The sequence below is a fragment of the Girardinichthys multiradiatus genome, chromosome 6, assembly GCF_021462225.1.
Source record: "Girardinichthys multiradiatus isolate DD_20200921_A chromosome 6, DD_fGirMul_XY1, whole genome shotgun sequence".
NCBI classification, from domain to species: domain Eukaryota; kingdom Metazoa; phylum Chordata; class Actinopteri; order Cyprinodontiformes; family Goodeidae; genus Girardinichthys; species Girardinichthys multiradiatus.
The window spans coordinates 9,648,781-9,667,432 of record NC_061799.1 but is presented as its reverse complement, the minus strand read 5'-3'; the positions used below and the strand labels follow the sequence as shown (position 1 = coordinate 9,667,432).

General features: G+C 40.4%; 2 protein-coding genes across 2 annotated transcripts in view; one reads left to right on the top strand and one right to left on the bottom strand.

Annotated features, from left to right (window-relative positions):
* dnm3b (dynamin 3b) overlaps positions 1-8,514 on the bottom strand; it is a 32,097-nt gene extending 23,583 nt beyond the window's left edge. Inside the window, exons 1-5 of the mRNA XM_047368302.1 lie at positions 8,179-8,514; positions 7,542-7,874; positions 3,287-3,360; positions 2,930-3,079; positions 1,162-1,365 (exon numbers count right to left, since the gene is read on the bottom strand). Of these exons, the coding sequence (XP_047224258.1) occupies positions 1,162-1,365; positions 2,930-3,079; positions 3,287-3,360; positions 7,542-7,702 (589 nt within the window). The 5' untranslated portion in view covers positions 7,703-7,874; positions 8,179-8,514. The remainder of the gene's footprint in view (positions 1-1,161; positions 1,366-2,929; positions 3,080-3,286; positions 3,361-7,541; positions 7,875-8,178) is intronic.
* Positions 8,515-16,325: 7,811 nt separating this feature from the next.
* On the top strand, positions 16,326-18,273 carry LOC124870430 (myocilin-like). The gene is made up of 3 exons (XM_047369104.1): positions 16,326-16,898; positions 17,124-17,228; positions 17,314-18,273. Exons 1-3 carry the CDS (start codon positions 16,421-16,423, stop codon positions 18,114-18,116), a joined length of 1,386 nt encoding a protein of 461 aa, XP_047225060.1. The 5' UTR covers positions 16,326-16,420; the 3' UTR covers positions 18,117-18,273.
* The last annotated feature ends 379 nt before the right edge of the window (positions 18,274-18,652 follow it).

Sequence of the window (18,652 nt, the reverse complement as noted above, 5' to 3'; positions counted from 1 at the left end):
ATAATACAAAAGGGATGAAATAGAGAATAATACGGAAAGTATTCATACCCCTAGAACTTTTCCACATTTAGTCACATTACACCTATGAACTTTTTATTTTATTGGCTTTTTATGTGACAAACATAAAGTAGTAAATAGTTTTGTCAAGGAAGGGAAAGGATATGTGGATTTCTAAATGTTTTACAAGCCAAAAATCTGAAAAGTGTGGATTGCATTTGTATTTAATCTGCTTGGTTCTGATACTTCTAAATGAAATCCAGTACAGTCAACCTCCTTCAGAATTCATCTAATTAGTTATCAAAATACACCTGTGTGTAATTCATTCTCAGTATAAATACAGTTATTACGTGAAAAAAAAAAGCCATACAAAGTCCCATTTGCGGTTTGCCGGAAACCAGAAAGGGAGCTCAGATCAGATGAGAAAAACTGGATTCTTTTGGCCTACATTCCCATTGGTATGTGTGAAGGAAAACTAACACTGCACATACTCCTGGACACAATGGCCACAGTGAAACATAGTGGTGGTAGTATCATGCTGTCTGGTTGCCTTTCTTTAGCAGGGTTAGGGAAGATGGGAAGATGGAGAGAATAAAACACAGGGCAATTCTGGAAGAAAACCAGTTAGAGCGTGCAAGAAAACCTTAAAACTGGATCAAAAGGTTGCATTTACAGTAATGGAGCCTTTTTAAAGGCTACTCCCAACCCTATCTTACTTCGCTTGGGGAGCACCTAAAAGTGAATTATTTTTATTATTACTGTGTATCTGTATTAATTGTGTTACTGAGATAAAATTTAAATAAGCATATATTTTCACCCTAATTCTCCACTGTTCCCTATTTCCACCCATTACTTTACTTCATATTGATCCTGCTCTCTTTTTTTAATTTAGATCTTTATTTTCTTCATATTGTATTATTCTCTTCCTTCAACACCCTGTTTCTAATAATAATGTGACACTTTACTGATCCCTACTGGGAAACATCCTCCACATTTAAAGAGGTCAAAGCACAAAGTCAACGGACAGCATCTCACAGCTAACAGATATTTCCTGCTGAGCTTTTACCTAACAAACAAACAAACACAAGGTCACATTTTTCAGGTTTAATTTCCGTCAGTTTCTAAATCTACATCCCTCTTACAGCCTCTGTATTCTTGCCTTACCCTGGGGATCAACATCCTTTGCCAGTTTGAGGGCATCAGAGTTGGCCAGGTCAGTGTTTGCTGGGGTGACAGCCAGGATCAAGCAGCTCTCTCTGCTGATGAACTGCATAATCATATCCCTAATCTGTTGCTCGATGTCCGCAGGCTGGTCTCCAACTGGCACTTTGGTGATTCCCGGCAGGTCGATGAGGGTTAGGTTTAGCACTGCAGAGTAACAGGAATGCATTATTTAAGGAATATTTCACCAACAAATAATCAAAGGAGGATGTCCTTTGACTCTTTTACATCAATTAATCTGGGCTAGATCCCTGTGGTTTTTAAAAAGGGGTGTATTTCAGAAAAACAAAACTATTAAATTAGAACATTTGGCCTCATTTTTCTTCTTTTTAATTTTACATCTAATTTAATTATGTAATAAACTAGAAAGTACAACAAACAGGTCAAACCTATCTGTGGTCTTCCTAATATCACGATTAAGTTGTGTCTGCTGTCTATTTACTATGTAATCCAAATTTGTAATTCAGCAGGATGTAATGCACTATTTTAAGCAGCTCACAATGTCAAGGCAACAAACCATAAACCTCTTTGTTAGTAAAGATGTTTGTTTTAGGATTGTTGCTGAATTATTGATTTGATGGTAAATTGAACTTAGAAAGATGTAGAAATAACAGAATAACTGATTTAAATCATATAACATAAAAATTAGATAACATTATTATCTTCCAATGTGAGGGATTAAATGTTTTTTGTTTGTCCTGGTTTACATCACTTGGTAGCATTCTAAGAAGCTGTTAGCATTTTTTTACAGAAGTTGTTGCATTCTTATTCAGCAGCTCCACTTCCTTTGAAAAATGACAATCTAGCATGCTAGTTTCATAGTTTCATAATCTGATTTACACAAATGTTAGAATTTAGCTAAGTGACAATATTTCATAACAACAAGCATTTAAGTAAAGAAAATGATGTTTGTTAAACAGAAATATGTGCATACATTGCATAAATGTATACATCAGTGCGCTAAAATACAAAGTAAAGTACCAACTTACTATCAACAATTTTAACCAAAGCCAGCCCAAGGTAGAAGGGAACTAAGCTGCTGTTTCCAAACAGGAAGGAGCAGTTGAATTCTTCTAAATAATGTAGATTTCAGATTTTCATTCACTTCATTCATTTATCAAGAGTGAGCTACTGTATGAGCTTTTCCAAATTCTGTGTTTCAAAATAGTTTTATAACTCTTTCCACCACACCCCTTCTGTTTTTAATGCAGCCAAGTGGAGTATGCATTCCATTTATGCTGGTTGCTTCATATACATATACCAATGATCATATTGGAAGCAAATGTGAAAAAAGAGGTATATTTAAGAGGTACAAATACTTTTGCAAGGCACTTTAAAGTCGATGAACTTCTCAGATAACATCAGCATTTAAAAAAGCTCCTTCTTATAAAAAATGTAGCAATTACCTAAAATGTCAGACGGCATTTCAATCTGATCAGTCCCTGACATCTGAATTAGTTTCACTTCTTACAGAGGTCAGTTAAAGACCTCTTTAGGTGATTTTCTTTTATTATCACTACAGATTATTCATGTGAATTTTCTCTTAAGAGCACCATCATCTTTTTCCAGTGACACAGCCTGAATAAGCATCATCTGCCAGCTATTCATGATGACTCACAACATGTCACACCAGTTTAGATTAAGAAGAGTTTCAGCGTACTCTCACTAACTCGTCATTAAAAGAAGAAAAGTGGAATGACTTTATCCGTACCATGAGGGGAGTAAACCCGTAGGTTGATGGGGACGGGAGATATGCCTTTGTTGGCCCCTGTGATCCGATCGGTCTCGCCCTCAATCTCCTGGCGCACCTCGTCAAAGTCGGTGAACTTTTTCCCCTTGCAGTGGAGGAATTCAGCCCATTCTGTGGGGATAAAAAAATGAAAAACATGCACCAAAGATTAGTAATGGCTGCGTGGAGTGGAACAAAATGCCGGTGGAGGAGGGAAAAAAAGCATGGGAATAAAAAGAAGCACTTAAAAAGAAAGGAGTGTGTGTTTGTATGTATGTGTGAGTGGACAAATGTGGGCCTGTTAGTTTGTGTGGGTGTGTGAATGTGTGTGGAACCCACCAGCATTTGCACTGATGAGCTGCAGAACTAGAGGCCTGCGGGTGACGATACCAGAACCACGGGGCAGAAAGTCCCTAAGGAAGAAACACATATCAAAAGTCGTTTTACAACCCCAATTAATGTGAAAACAGACATAATGACAACCTATTCTTCAGTTATTTATTCTTATGGTGTTTGTGGACCATTCTGTTTGTAAGTAAATGTTGGTAATCACATACCAGGTGCAGCTGAGATTTCCTTGTGGTTTCTTTAAAATCCTGTTAGCAAGCTCAGAATGACTGAAACAGAAGCCATTTTAAATCAAGCCTGTAGCTTTCAGCTGGTGTTTCTGCAGCCGCGGGTAGAACATTCTGACCTGATAAACAACAGGTCCGAATGAAGAGCTGACAGGGTGCTCACTCGTTTGTAAAACAGTGGTGTCAACATTTTCTGGAAGGTTATACACACAGATAATGGATGTGTGTGTCTGAAAGAGCGAGAGACAGCCCAACCATGGATCTGCCCACATACCCTAAACCAAAAAGTCTATATCTTTCAGGCCAAAAGCTTGCTCCAGGAGACCTTATTGACAAATTTTCCCTCAGAGGGACCTCGTATGGGTTGAGCTTTAAAGAAACTGAGGCCTCCATGTGTCCATTCAGCACTGTGCAGAGCAAGAGTTGGACAGATGGACCATTACTCAGCAACATGGCTCTCACTGAGGGCTGGAGGAGGACGAAATTAATGCGCCTGTCTGAAACAGTGCACTGAAATATTAATTATGTTAAAAACAGAAGCAATTCATAAATATAATAACAGCATACTGAAACTCTTGAAATTCCTTTCTGGCTTTTTGTTTCAGTGGGACTCCCTTCACAGATTGTAAGGGCCCTCCATCTGGCTACCCCTTTGAAATCTTGTTAGAGGCACCCCTGAAGACTCAGTTAGAACTTGGAATGACAGCAAAAGTAATTTTGAAAAAAAGGTACAAAAGGAGCAGTATTTAAAATGTGGGTATTAAGCAGTGCATACCTTGCTTTTAGCCCATTGACTTCATCTGTTCAATTAATTTGCCTTTTGCTTAAACTAAAACTCCAGAGCAACACAAGGAATATTTATTTGTGCATTTAGGAGTGGGAGCTGCTGCTTGTGGGTGATATTTTGAAAAGGGTTATACACATTGTATAAATAAAACCATGGTTCTATGAAGAGGAGAGATGGTTGTTACCAGGGCCGGCCTAAGTTGTAAGCAAACTAAGCTGCTGTTCAGGGCAACTTTCAAATCTTTTAGTTCAAAGTAACAGTTAAAAGAAAAAATTAAGAAATTTTGGATTCTTTCAAATTTAAATGTGCTTAGGATGTAAAAGAACTGCCAGTTGTGTTAGTTGTACATGCGAGCGAAAATATTCGTTTATTGAAACTACTTTTTAAAGGCAACTACCATCAGACTTCAGTCTGAAAGGTTCACGACCCCAAAACGATCCACATGCACAGAAGGAGAATGTAGACGTCACATAGCAGTGCACTGTTTACGGAAGCAGTAATGTATGTTGGTGTTCCTGTGTTATTATTACGTTGTGGAGCAATCAGAGCCAATAATATTATGACCATATCAGAACAAGACGATGAAAGGTAAGAAAAATAGAGAGCACCACTATTACCAATGGCCTTTTGTGGAGCAGTAACTGCTATAGCTGTACAGAAGTCCGTGTATATGTATGGTCGGAAACAAGAGAAAGGCATGAAAGTGGGATGAAATGCGTCATGAGCAATCTGACTGCGGATGCTTTGAAAACTATCAAAATTCTGATTTTTTTTAGGTGAAAAGATCGGAGATTGGGCCGTTCCGCTTGCCATGAAAAAGTTGTCCGTGGGTCACATTTGCCTGCAGTGTGAACATTGTCTTAGACAATTCAGTGTGCAAGATCTACTTGAATGCACCATAAAATTCAGCTGTTGGGAAATCTCCTTTGGTCAGAAGGACTCTTCACCATTACCGCTGTGTTGTTGCATCTCATATGCTGTGTATTGTTTTGAACTGGTTGAATGCTTCAGGCAGCTGGATTTGGACTTTTTTCCCCAGTACCAATGACGTTTACATTCTGAGTGATGTTTCAGTTGAGTAATTCAGTTGCTGTTGCAGAGCAAGCCTTGTATTGCTGTTGAAAGATGCGTTCGCTGAGATAAAGGTTGGCTTCAGTCCACCTTTCTTTCTCCACTGTAGCTACATGACAAACATTAATGTTCCCAAATCGCAGAGTTTAGTGATAGCCGGGAGTCCTCACTGTTCTGTTTTGGTGTCACAATAACCTTGTATTTGTTCGGTACACGTGCATAAAGAACAACAAAGGTGAGAACAGTTCTCCTGGTTAAAAGTTATAATTTAATGTCACTTGTCATAATTTGAGGACAGTGCAAGTGGAAGCTAATCAATAATAAATAAATAGCATGGGTATGTATAGGTAAATAGGTATCTCCCTCCTAACTCTATTGAGTCTGCATTGAAACGTTGTCCTCTGGTCAGACTGCCAGACCAAATAAAACAGAGTAGTGTTGTGCTCTAAGCAACCTTATTGCCCTATTTAGCAAGTATTCGGACCAATTTAGAAACCCTTTTTCCAAACAAATCTCTTTTTCAAACTCTAATGTGAAAGAATGTATTGTTCTCACTAATCTCAGTGAGAAACCGGTGCTGCCCTGGGTCCATTTTCTGATCTGAAGAACTGTCTAACCTGATAAACAGCAGGTCCAAGTGAAGAACAGACAGCAAAAAGAGGCTGGTGGCTCATCTGGCCCTGTCTCACTGTCAGGGTGGGATTTTAATGTATGTTTGTCATTGTCTAAAATAAATTGTCACATTTGCTATTGAGCCTTTTTATCCATTTAGATTTTAATTGTAGATTGTAAAAAATAAATGCTTAATAATGTCAGCGAGGCATTTTCTACCGCTTCTTCCATAGTGGGTCATGGGGAAGCTGGTGCCTATTTCCAGCAGACTATGGGCAGGAGGCGGGGTACACCCTGGACAGGTCACCAGTCCATCGCAGGGAAACACAGACACACAATCATGCACATCTAGGGACAATGTAGAGAGACCAATCGACCTAACAGTCATGTTTTTGGACTCCAGAATACCTGGAGCGAACCAACGCATGCACGGGGAGAACATGCAAACTCCATGCAGAAAGACCCCTTCTATAGTGGACTATGAGGTTAAAAAAAAAACTCAGCTAAAAAACAAAAACCCAAAACAATCAAAGTAACTCTGTCAGAATGTCTCTTTTGAGTCAATGTCACTTTTCCCAAGCCAGATTAATGCAGATGGTTTGGATTGCGACAATAAATGACATTTACATTCAAAGCCATCGAAGAAGGAAGCATGCGTTCAAATTTATTGAAAACTTGTGAGAATCTGTTGTTTTTTTCAACTGAAGCCAGCAGGAAGCAAGCAGTGTTATTAATAAAACAGATATTAGACAACCATGAACTGCTTTCCGTATTCTGATTTTCCAAGAATGTAATAATTAGACTGAGTTCATACCTATGATGACTTTATATATTTTCATAGAGTTTAGGTTTGTTCTTATTTTTATCTTTGCATTAAGGTGTTGCAGTCCTTAACCAAAGATGTATCCTTAACCAAAGATACATCTTTGGTTAAGGACTGCACATGGAAATTAGTCAGAGGCTAAATCTGTTGCAGTCAGTCTCTTCCCTTCCTAGGTACTTGTTTCTGTGCATGGTCCAGAATAAATAAAGTAAAACGAAAAACAAAAACAAAAGAAGAATCAACAGCAGAACATTCTTTCATGGTTCTAAACCCATTTACTCACTTTATCTCTCACTCTGCCTACATCCTCTCTCAGTCCATGCATTTGGACAGCTGTGCTAATTAGGTGAAGACCTCACATGGTGACTTATTGTGCCTTTTATGATAGAAAATTGCTGCTTTCCTTACAGATAAAATGGCAACGCTGATTTGGAAAAATCGTTGTTTAATATTAAGGTACTTGTTTGATAATTAATTTGAAGTGGAACTGGGGCCAGGCTAAATTCCGCTTAGGCCCCCATGCAAAATTGGGCCAGCTCTGGATGCTTATTGGGCCAAAATCCCCAAAGGTGCTGCTGTAACCCTAATGAAGTTGCAACGGTGACCCAGTGCCAGAAGAGTGATGGTTTGATGGTTTGCAAATACCCTGGCACTACAGGCTTCTTGGGTCATCACCAAGGTTAAACAGTAGAAGGGATTATCCTATTTCCGGTGGTCAATTTTTACCTGCCGACGAAGTTCTCCAGCACGGAGCTCTTCCCTGCACTCTGACCGCCGACCACCGCGATCTGCGGCAGGTCCAGGTTGCAGGCCTGGCCAATGGAGCTGAAGGCATCCTGCAGCTTGTTGACCAGCGGAATCAGATCCTCCATACCACGATTTCCCATGGTGCCTCAGGAGAACTTGGAATCAGCGAATGGAGACCGAAGGGAGGTGAGGGGGGAGGAGGAAGGGACGTGGCGCTGCTGTATTATTAGTCCAGGACTACCGTGGCGCTTGTTGATGTGGTGAAGTCATCTAGCCGCGCATTGCCCCCGAGCCAAGCGAGGGTCGGACGGGCTGTGGAGACAGAAACAGAGAGGAAGAGTCAGAAAGCAAAAGGACAGGGGGAGACAAGGAGAGACAATTGCGCAGGAGCACAGTCCTGTTTGTCTCCCTCTAACACAAACACATTCATCCAATGCCGTTACTGCCAAGGACATTTGCTGACTAGCGCTCAGTTTCTTCACAATGCAGAAATGAAAGCTTAATCACGCTTAATAAATGCACACCAAGGCACCTGTTTACGCATATGAAAACGTCGTGATATTTATCGAATACAAAATAATGTTAAATGAATGTGTGACAGAAGGGTAAAGCTTACTTGTGTTGTTGTGTCGGTGGGAGCTCGCTCCGTTTAGGATCCCCTCGGTGTTCTCAGTGTCCGCGGCTGCCGGTGTGTCGCTGTCCGGTGCTGAAACGACGCGCAGATCAGGCGGCGGAGGACGAGCGTCGACACTCCGCACGGTTGCACAAGCACCACCTGCTACTACTGCCACAGGCGGTGCATAGGCTCACTGTCAACAAAGAAAATCGTGCATTAAAGGGTTCACCTGAGGTTGAATGTCAGAGCGAGCAGAAATTCGCCTTTGACAGATTAATCATTTTTTTCTAATTCGTCTCTCTCTCCCTCTCTCCGCTTCTCTGCGGTGTAATTGCGAAGCTGCAATCGACGCGGCCGAAGACAAATGAGAGCGGTGGGATCGGGACTGATGCGGAGGAGCGCGGCGTCCCATTGGCTAAGTCAGTACAGGTTAGGCCTTGCTCAGCCCGCCTCCTGTTTACAACCCTGCCTCTCCTGCCCCGTCGTGAGTCATGCGGCACGGCTGCGCATCGCTGCAAAACGCAGAAGGATGCGCCCCTTCAGATCCCCGCAGTGGGAGCACATTGCAAAATAAAATAAAAAATAAATTAAAGGGGCTGGAATAAAGGCCCACAAGTGCAGGCTATATTTGAAACCTATAAGGCTTACAGTGGAGATAGAAAGAGTGTGACATTTGGGCCCAGATTGCAGACGCTGCTGCTGGTGGAAGCAGTCATGCGGAATAGATGCTGTCTTAACCTCTCACAGGCCAACATCTGCGCCCGCTCCAGGAGAAGTGCCTTCTCTTGGCTACATATGAGACCTGTCATTGATCTGAAGGAGAGGTCTAATTGGCTCCTAAAGGCCTTTGGCTGTCATGTTGAAAGCACACTTGAAATACGTCGAGGACAGAGAATGCAAAGGTTTTAGGGCTAGGCCACAAAATGTGATTAGTGTTAAAATTGTCCTTGTCATCATGGACAGGCCTCTAGAGTCAACGCAACATGCTTTGGTGGGCGCTAGGTGGCGGTAATGATCTACTCTATGTCTGTCTCCACTGTCAACAACTTTATTGGTTATTCCAGATTCAAGTCTATATTTTCACATACACTGATGAGGCAAATCATTATAATTATTGGCGGGGGGAGTAAATAACACTGATTGTATTTTATTTTTTCATTATGGCACCTGTTAGTGAGCGGGATAAATGAGGCACCAACTGAACATTGTGTCCTCAAACTGGAAGTGTTAATCAAGAACGTGGTGTGCTGGTGGAGGATGGAGACAGGCAGGAAGCAGTGTGGTGTGGTGAGTAAACTAATAATAAATAATAATAAATAAAACTCACTTCAGCAAGTGGTGGCAGAAACAGGTATGGACCGGCAAGCAAGACCATTTTGGCAGAACAGGCTTGGCATAAACAGACAAACTGTGAACAGTGATAATGTTTCTGTGATGGGTAAACTGAACAGCAGTGTATATATGGAGCATGGTGCAGGTGAAACAAGGAGACTGATTACATGGTGCAGGTGGACCGAATGAAGCTAATTACTGGCTGATAGAGGCAGGGAGTGAAGACGAAACATGGCTGGAACAAGACAAAAATTCAAGGATATAATCAAACCTAAGAAACATAACTTTAGCAGAACATAAACCAGAAAGCACTATGAACGGAAAACAACCACAAGAAAACAAAGCTAAACTACAGCACCACCTCTGGAACAAACAGAAAAAAGATCCAAAACACAAAAACCTGGAAAACATGATCATAATAAGAGAAGAAAAACCCAAAACCAAACAAAACAAATCATAACAGTGTTAAAAGCAGGAATGTACCAGAGATGGCTAGATGACTAAGACTGCAACTGTGTTTCCAGTCTGCAGTGGTCAGTATCTACCAAAAGTGGTCCAAGCCAGAATAAAGTAGTGAACTAGTGATTGACATGGGAGAGAAGAATGACCCGTATGGTCTGAGCTACTGCTGTTCAAATTGCATAAGAAGTTATTGCTGGTTCTGAGAGACAGGTGTCAGATTACACAGTTTGCTGTGTGTGGAGCTGCATAGCCACAGACCAATCAAGGAGGTCATAATATTATGCTCGAGCAGTGTATAGAGTAAAAACACAAGTCAAGCTCATGCAATGAAATTCTTGTTTTTCTTGCTCCTTTTCACAATAAAATGTGTCTAAGAAATAAACATTATGAAAAGAAAACCACAAATAAATAATTATTTAAATGATAAATGTGTGCAACGTTTTATACCCTTCAGTTGTCGGCATATAAGAACTGCAGTGAAGCAGATTATGTGTAATGGTTCCTGCACTTCCCGATGACCCTGTTGTAAAAAAGTATTTGTTCCTTCACAGATTTCTTCTGCTTTCCTGCTATATTTAATTGTTTCAGTTTAACAAATAAAGATAACCACAGCAAATAAAGCCTTTTTAATATGATCATTTCATTTAGGGATAATGTGCATGAGTTTGAAAGGTTCCTGTTTTGAGATTGCTTGGAGCGTTTTTGTTAAATCTTTGATTAACTTTTCAATAATGATATAACTTGTTACAGTGTTATGTGCAAGAGAGAGAAAAACACAGAGAAAAACACACATTTCATCTAGTGCTGCACTGCACAGCTTGCACACATGCAGTCTGAATGCACATGCAGATGGAATGAGAGCTGGTATTGCAATTAAGAAAATGACTTTGAATGTAGACATTAGTATCACAGGAATCTTGGGAACCCATACTTTAAAGCAACATGGCTGAGAGGTGATAGTCTGCAAGGAGGTAGTTGTCAGAATTACAATGTCAGGTATGCATTATTTTTATTCTCTGCATTGAGATGCTTTAGATTCCACAAGGGAAATAACTATTAGTAATGGGCAGACAAGCTAGTGCCAAATTTTGTCAGTTCTTACTGTATGTTTTTCTTTTGTTCAGTCTTGAAACACTTTAATCTACATTCCCTGGTGAGACAGGCTGTAATCATTCACATCATTTAAGTTTTTCCAATGACATCGTACCTTAAACAGTACCTACGGGATTTCTTCCTACTTTGTCACGTTGCAACCACAAATATGTAAGTATTGTTTTGCAATTTCATGTGATAGAAAGAAATAGGAATTAATAAATGTGAAGTGGAAGAAAAAGTATGATTTAAAAATGTTTATACAGCATGGTGGTGCATTCGTGTGCAGCTCTCTGATCTACCTAAATGAAACCCAGTGCAACATATTGCCTTTAGAAGTTTCCATGAAAGAATAAGAAATTCCTCAACTTTGTGTGATTGAATCTCAGTATAAATCCAGATGTTCTGTGAATGACTCAGAGAAAATTAAAGAACAAACAGCATCACGAAGACCAAGGAGCACATTGACCCAGATGTGGAAAAGTTTAAAGCAGGATTGGGTTATAAAGAAAATATACTAAGCTTTGAACATCTCACAGAACGTTGCTCATGTACTTCTTCAAGCAGGGATGGGAAAGCTGGTCACAGTTGGTAGGAAGATGCAAACATTCATGCTTCAAAAGTACAAAGGGTTGCAAGTGTGCAGGTGTGTGATGCTTTTTGATTAAGTACCACGAGGTATATTAGGGTCACTTGGAGGAAAAATGGTGCATGTTTTCTCTTGGATTTGTTTTTCTGTTCAATAACAGAATAAAGCTGTAATATTGAGAATAAACTCAATGATAGATTTCACGAATAAAGACAAAATATTGAGAATAAAGTAGAAGTAATATTTTGAAGAAAATGCAGAATGCTGAAACTGCTGTGTTCTTCCCACAGGTTGTTTACTAAAAGAGAAAAAAAATAATAATTGGACTTTATTGTTGCTATACCTATTTGATTGATTTTCTCATCATTTCAACTTTTGTTCTTGTATTTTCGACTTTTTTCTCACCATTTCCTCTTAAATCTTGAAAGTGGTAACCATCAAAAAAATAAAAATTCCTCCTCATTTTTTTTTCTCCAAATGACCCTAAAACTCTGCTGTAACCTAAAACTTCACCAGAGACCAAAACTTTCGAAAATATTTCCCGGTATTGCTGTTGATCCCGAAGAGCATTAAACATTACAGTCCAGGCAGTATTTTTAACAATGCTCCATAATTTCATTGATAAATCAGCCATGATTTATTTCACCTGTGCCAGCTAGCATCACAAGCCCCTTCAGTCTCAGGTTGTAAGCTTTAGCACACAGATATTGCGAGAAAGTTCAACGTAACTAATCGTCTCAGCCAACGTACTGAGGAATATATTTAAAATGTGATCTTTGACCTTACCTGAGGTGGTGTTCAGGCTGTCTAGCTCTAAGAACTGCTGTGACTTGTAGTTCTTGCAGGTTTGCATAAGGTTTTTCATCAACAAGTCAAACAGGCCTTGGTGTTAACACGTTATACAACAATTGCTGTCCATAAAAACAAGTCTGAGGTACGGCTGACTATCATCTATGGGTAATGCCACTGTTTTATTGAATATCTGTGAAAAATAACATACTTTTTGATTTTATGCCTGCTTTCCTTTATTGTAAATCAAAAATAAACAGTTTCTGCAGACCTTTGAGGAGGAGTTCTTGATTTTCTACAATTGTTTTGACGGTGAAAACTGCTCATCCACCACAATCACACGGTCTCTTTTTTTCTTTTATGTCTGTTGTATAATAATTTGAAATTCACTTTCAGACAAATGACTCTTTGGAAGTGATACTAGAAATAATGTGCTACCAACAAATTCTGGGATTGTATTTTCAGAGTGCTTCTTAAAGAACTGCCAAACTACCTATTCATTGTTTCTCCATCTGAGAATATTGCACAACTTCTTTTTTATGTCATCAGTTACATAAGCAGATAAAACAGCTTTAGTCTGATGACATTATTCATTTTTCATCAGAATTCAAAGCGTGAATCACATTGTTGAAAATGGTTCAGCATTCCCTTAGCGTCAGATTTATAGCACTGCCCATAAGTCCCAAGTCCAAAACTTACACTTTTAAGATTTTCTGAAATTTGAAGATGCCAACATGGATGTCCTGGGTGTCTTCTGGAGAAAAGCTTCATGACCAGAGAAGAAAAAATGTAGCTATCTGGCCATAATGACAAAGAGTATGTATGAATCAGTAAAGGTAAGATGAACAAAAAGAATACTAAACAAACTTTCCCCTATGGTGGTGGTAGCATTATGCTGAGGGTCTGTCTCACTGTCAGTGTTTCAGGTACATTGCACAAAGTGATGGGGACAGGGCTAACTCCAAATTCTTCACCTCAGATAGAAGGTAAGACCAGAGGTGGAGCAATTCTAATTCTTGGGAAGCTCTTGTCCTGCATGTTTTAATGTGTCCTTCCTCTTGCACACCTAATCATATAGTTAAATTAACTCCTCTATCTGTCACCAAGTTTTAGCTAGGTGACAGATAGGAACCAGCTAATGACCCATTCATTGAAATGAGGGTTATTCCAGGAAAACATCTAAAGCACAGTAAAGTTGGCCACCCCTGAGCTAGGCTAGTGAAAAACGGGGCCAATTGGGTGTTCCAACAGGACAACAATCCCAACTCAGATCCCAATTGCTTTTGGAATGAATATAGCAGAGAAATGTTAAATGTCTGAAATGGCCTACCCAAAGCTGGACCATAAGCCTATTAACGAACTATGCTTTAAAGCTGGGTCCATGCTAGCAAACAAAATAAATTAAGTAGACTCCACCAAGAAGAGAAGTCAAATATTCAGGTAGAATTGAAAGTTTTTATTTTTTTAAATATCCCTGAAATTGTTTGTTGTGCAGTCATTCCACCCAAAAATAGAGTACTTCAAATGTATAATTAAAATCTGCTAATTATTATGACATTTATGCTGATGTTGAATGTATGTAAACTCCTGACTGGACATACATGAATGTGGAAATACAAGGCGTTTTGCTTGGACAAAAAGCGAGATAGTGTAATCAAACCCTTTTCAACACAATAAAAACATTTTTTATGTTTATAACTAAGGATGTTTATGATGAGCAGTTCAGCTGGGTTCTGGCTTCTGGGACCCAGCAGAAAAGGTTATAAACTCTTTAAAATCCCATCTGGTCGAACTCAGGAGCTGAGGCTAATGTTTAACAGAATTCCTGAAGCATTACGTTGCACAAGAAAAACACACTTTCATGGCAAAAACACTGTAGAACCTGGAGACTTTCCATTGGCTGGAAAACAGAAAGATTAACTAAGCACTGGACCTAAACACAGATACCTCAGCGTTCTGTTTTCATGCATTTTTATGTGTATCTTGAGGTGAATATTAAACAGTTAATGATACAGAAGACAAATGAGAAATGGAGAAGAACTCTGAGGAAATTCTGTTTCTTGACAATAGAAGCAGAGAAAGGGATGTGGCAATACAGTGTTATATAACAGTGCTTTTTTTTTCCACACGATCACATTTCAGTCACAAACTTCACTGTAATTTACTGGGATTTTTATGTAATTGAGCAACACAATTGTGAAGTGGAAGCAAATTTATTTATTGCTTTATCTTTTTTATCTGAATAGGGTAGCATGCATATTTATTTAGTCAAGTTTATATTTTGTAGACCTATTTTTGTTTTTGGCACTTTGCACATCTAGAGACTAAAACGTTTGCGCGATCTTCTTTGTGAAATAGATTCTGATTGAATGGAGAACATTTATGAACGTCTCTATTTATTGCATCAGGTTCTCTAATGTGTGGACTTTGACTAGGCCACACTCACACGAGAATATGCTTAGCTCTAAACTGTTCCACTGTAGCTCTGGCTGGATCTTTGTTGTCTACTGGATGGTGAATCCCCTCCATAGCTTCAAGTCTTTTGTAGCATCTTTACTAGTTTTATTTCATGATTGTATTTACTTAAATCCAGCTTCACTGGCTTTGATGAAGAAAAGCATCTCCATAGCATGATGCTGCCACCAGCATGTTTCACCATGGTAATGGTGTGTTCAGGGTAACGTGCAATGTCAATCTTCCACCGCATGTAGCGCTTTGGATGAACGCTAAAACGTTTACATCTTTGTCTCATTTAATCAGAGGGCTTTCATCCACACTTTCTTCATTCGCCTGCATGGCTTGTGTCAAAGTATTCATAGTTTTCATTCAAGGCTGGCTTTTATCTTGTCACTCTACCTTAAAGGCCAGATTTGTTTGCACTAGATTTTATTAAGTGGTACTTCATTAATAAAAGGGGCTTATTAATGGACACGCCACTCTCTTCAGATTTTTCTTTGTAAAATAAGAATGCATCACTTCCCTTCCGCTTCACATTTATGTGCGAATGTATGTTGCTCTATCAAATAAAATCTCAATAAAATACACTGAAATCTGAAGTCTTAATGTGAAAAGTTTAAGAGGTAAGAACACATTTGCAGGGCATCACATACTTGCTATGTCCACTCTTTGGCAGCAGGAAAACAGATTCACCTTCCACTACTGAAGACCAAGTGGGAATACTTTTCTGTTAAAATGGTTCATTTTCCATAGAAAAACCCCACTAATCTGCTCACATGGTGCTAGAAATGATCTCTCATTTGAATTTATGGGTACCTTTTTGAAGGTGTGATGTAGTACATGGAAACAGGGAACGTTAATGTTGCATCACCATTCCCAATTAGTCTGCCTCCTGTGTCAGACATCCTGTCCAGCTGTGATGTGGCTCAGCTGTACCACCACATTCTCCGGCCATCTGAAGCACCAGCTTGCCCTGATGTTGCTGCTGATGCATTCTTCCTCCACCCTTTCCCTCCAGTCTGAATTTCACCATGTGTTGTGGCAATTAACTGGGTTTATTACGGTTAATCATACAGTGGTTTAATAGGAAAACTATCAGTTGTTGAGGAAGTAAACAAAACTGCCGGTGACAGCGACTAGACACATAAAAAGAGATTGTCCAGTCAAAACAACCTGCAGAGACATACCCACTGCTGAGACACAATGCAGGAATTCTGCACTGAAGAAAACAAACTGTTAATGCTTCCAATCTGTGGTTTTCATGTCGTTTGTCCCTCTCAGCAAACTTGTTGCCATCAGCAAAATGCAAGAAACACATGGAGCAATACAAAAACATTCCATACCTCCTGGTTAGTCCATCCCATCTAGCTTAACTGTATAAATATTCAAAGCTCTGCTGGGATTCAGGCATCAACCTGCACTGACAGGGATACACAGACAGACGTTTGACTAAGAGGGTGAAATAGAGTGAAGCTTTTTTCACAAGAGAAGAACTTTATTTCTGCAATCAGACCTTCAAGAATGTTGCTTCAAATGTCTTTCCTCTGTTTGTCCTGCTTAGCTGTGTTCTCACATAGCCAACACCAAGCCTCCCTTAGCCGCTCCAATGACCCTACCGGGCGCTGCATCTACACCTTTGAAGTGATCAGTCCACAGGAGACCAGTTGCACCGGAAACAGCACCGAATCAGAGATGGATGAAGTCCTGACCAGACTCACCCTGCTGGAAGCTATGGTCAGTCAACTGATAGCAGGGAGGGGCAGTGGAACTGGCACTGGTGGCCTGAGGTACAATGATGAGTATCTTCAGGAGGCTTACGCCCAGGTCACAAGAGAAAGAAACCAGCTACAACTGGAAGAGGGACGTCGGAAGACACAGGTCCAGAAGCTGCAGAGTACACTGGCCGAGCTGAGCTTGGAGGCAGAGAGGCTCCGGCAGAGACCCTGCGAGCAGACAAATACCTCAGGTGGAACCCTACATGAAAACAGACCTCTAAGAGGTATGTGGGCATGTATATTTTTCTGATATTCACCAATGGCTATTTAGAAGATGGGTTTGGAGACTCAAAGTAATCACAGCACAACAGTTCAGAGTCGCAGGTTTTGTCAGGAAACAAGAATTCACACCTTGGACTAGAAGTTTCATATTTTCATCTTGCTCAAGATAAAACTAATTATCAGACATAATCCTTAGAAACTAATTGTCTTGTATTCTGCTCTTTCAGACCCAGGGTATCACTTCAAAAATACCTCCTATCAGAAGATGAAGGCTGAGGTGAAAAAGCTTCCTGCATCCCACCTCATTCCTGAAGGAAACCACAGCCTAACAGGTTAGCGGTTTCAGCAAATAAATGCATCAAACAGCACTGTAAATGTAAGCAAATAGTGCAAAGTTCAACTCAAATATTTCCTCAGGTTGTGGAGAGTTGCTGTCAGTGGGAGATCCCGTGTTGCACAGGAAAGCTGATGCCATCACAGGGAAGTATGGAGTATGGCTGCAGGATCCAGACCCCCGGGGTCCTTATTACACTAAAAACACAGTGTGGCGAATCGATGCGGTTGGTAAAGAAGTCCGTCAGCTCTTTATTTATGAAAACATTGATCAGTTTTCCAAAGGCTTCCCTATGAAGGTCCTGGTTCTGCCAGAGCCTATGGAAAGCACAGGAGCCACAGTGTACCAAGGCTCCCTGTACTACCAGCGCAGACGCAGCAGGACCCTGCTTCGGTACAACCTCACCTCAGAGAATCTTGCATCCCGCCTGGACTTGCCTCATGCCGGCTTTCATGGCCAGCACCCTTACTCCTGGGGTGGCTACACGGACATCGACCTGGCAGTGGATGAGCAGGGACTGTGGGCCATTTACAGCACAAGTAAAGCAAAGGGGGCGATCATTATTTCCCAGTTGGACCCCGAGAGTATGAAAGTGAGAAGGAGCTGGGAGACCAAAATCAGGAAGAACTCAGTTGGTAATGCTTTCATGATGTGTGGACGCTTATTCACAATAGCCAGCTATACCACCCCCAACACCACCATCAATTACATGTTTGACACAGCCACTATTGAGGGGCAGTCCATTGCCGTGCCCTTTATGAACAAGTACCGCTACAACAGCATGGTGGATTACAACCATGCCCAGAGGAAGTTGTATGCCTGGGACAACTTCCACATGGTTACGTACGATGTTAGACTGGGATGGGCTGGTCAAGGCAGTAGCTAAACAGGACTCAAAAAGACCCCTGTTGAGTTGATAATTCTTATATAGAACAAGTCTCAGTGGACATGATTTTTGTAAGGCTTTGGCACATTTATAGAGTTTCTCTGAAATTTTTATTATTGTACATAGGCATACAATATACATGTGTTCTGGCAAGAGATGCAATGCTCATATTGGATCTATTCTGCTCCCCCCACCCCCCCACCCCGCTCTCTCTCTCTGTGTGTGTGTGTGTGTGTGTTCTTGTACTTGTTGCTGAGTGAGAACCATTTTTCGTATTTTTATCGCAAAGTGAGGACATTTTGACAACGTGAGGACATTTTTCTGGTCCTCACTTTTTCTAATTCCGTTCTTGGGACAGGGGTTAGGTTTAGGACTAGGGTATGAATTGAGTTATTGTTAGGGTTAGGGTTAGGTATTAACTGGTTAGGGTTAGGGTTAGTGTTAGGGTCAGGGTTAGGCACTCAAAATCAAGGAAAATGAATGGAAGTCAATGGAAGTAACCGAAAAGTCCTCATAAAGATAGTAAAACACGGATG

Excerpts from the sequence above, each read along its gene's own strand:
- LOC124870430 (XM_047369104.1), top strand. The coding sequence starts at position 16,421 with ATGTTGCTTCAAATGTCTTTCCTCTGTTTGTCCTGCTTAGCTGTGTTC. Across the intron at positions 16,899-17,123 it reads TGAAAACAGACCTCTAAGAG|ACCCAGGGTATCACTTCAAA; the intron begins GTATGTGGGCAT and ends CTGCTCTTTCAG. Across the intron at positions 17,229-17,313 it reads AGGAAACCACAGCCTAACAG|GTTGTGGAGAGTTGCTGTCA; the intron begins GTTAGCGGTTTC and ends ATATTTCCTCAG.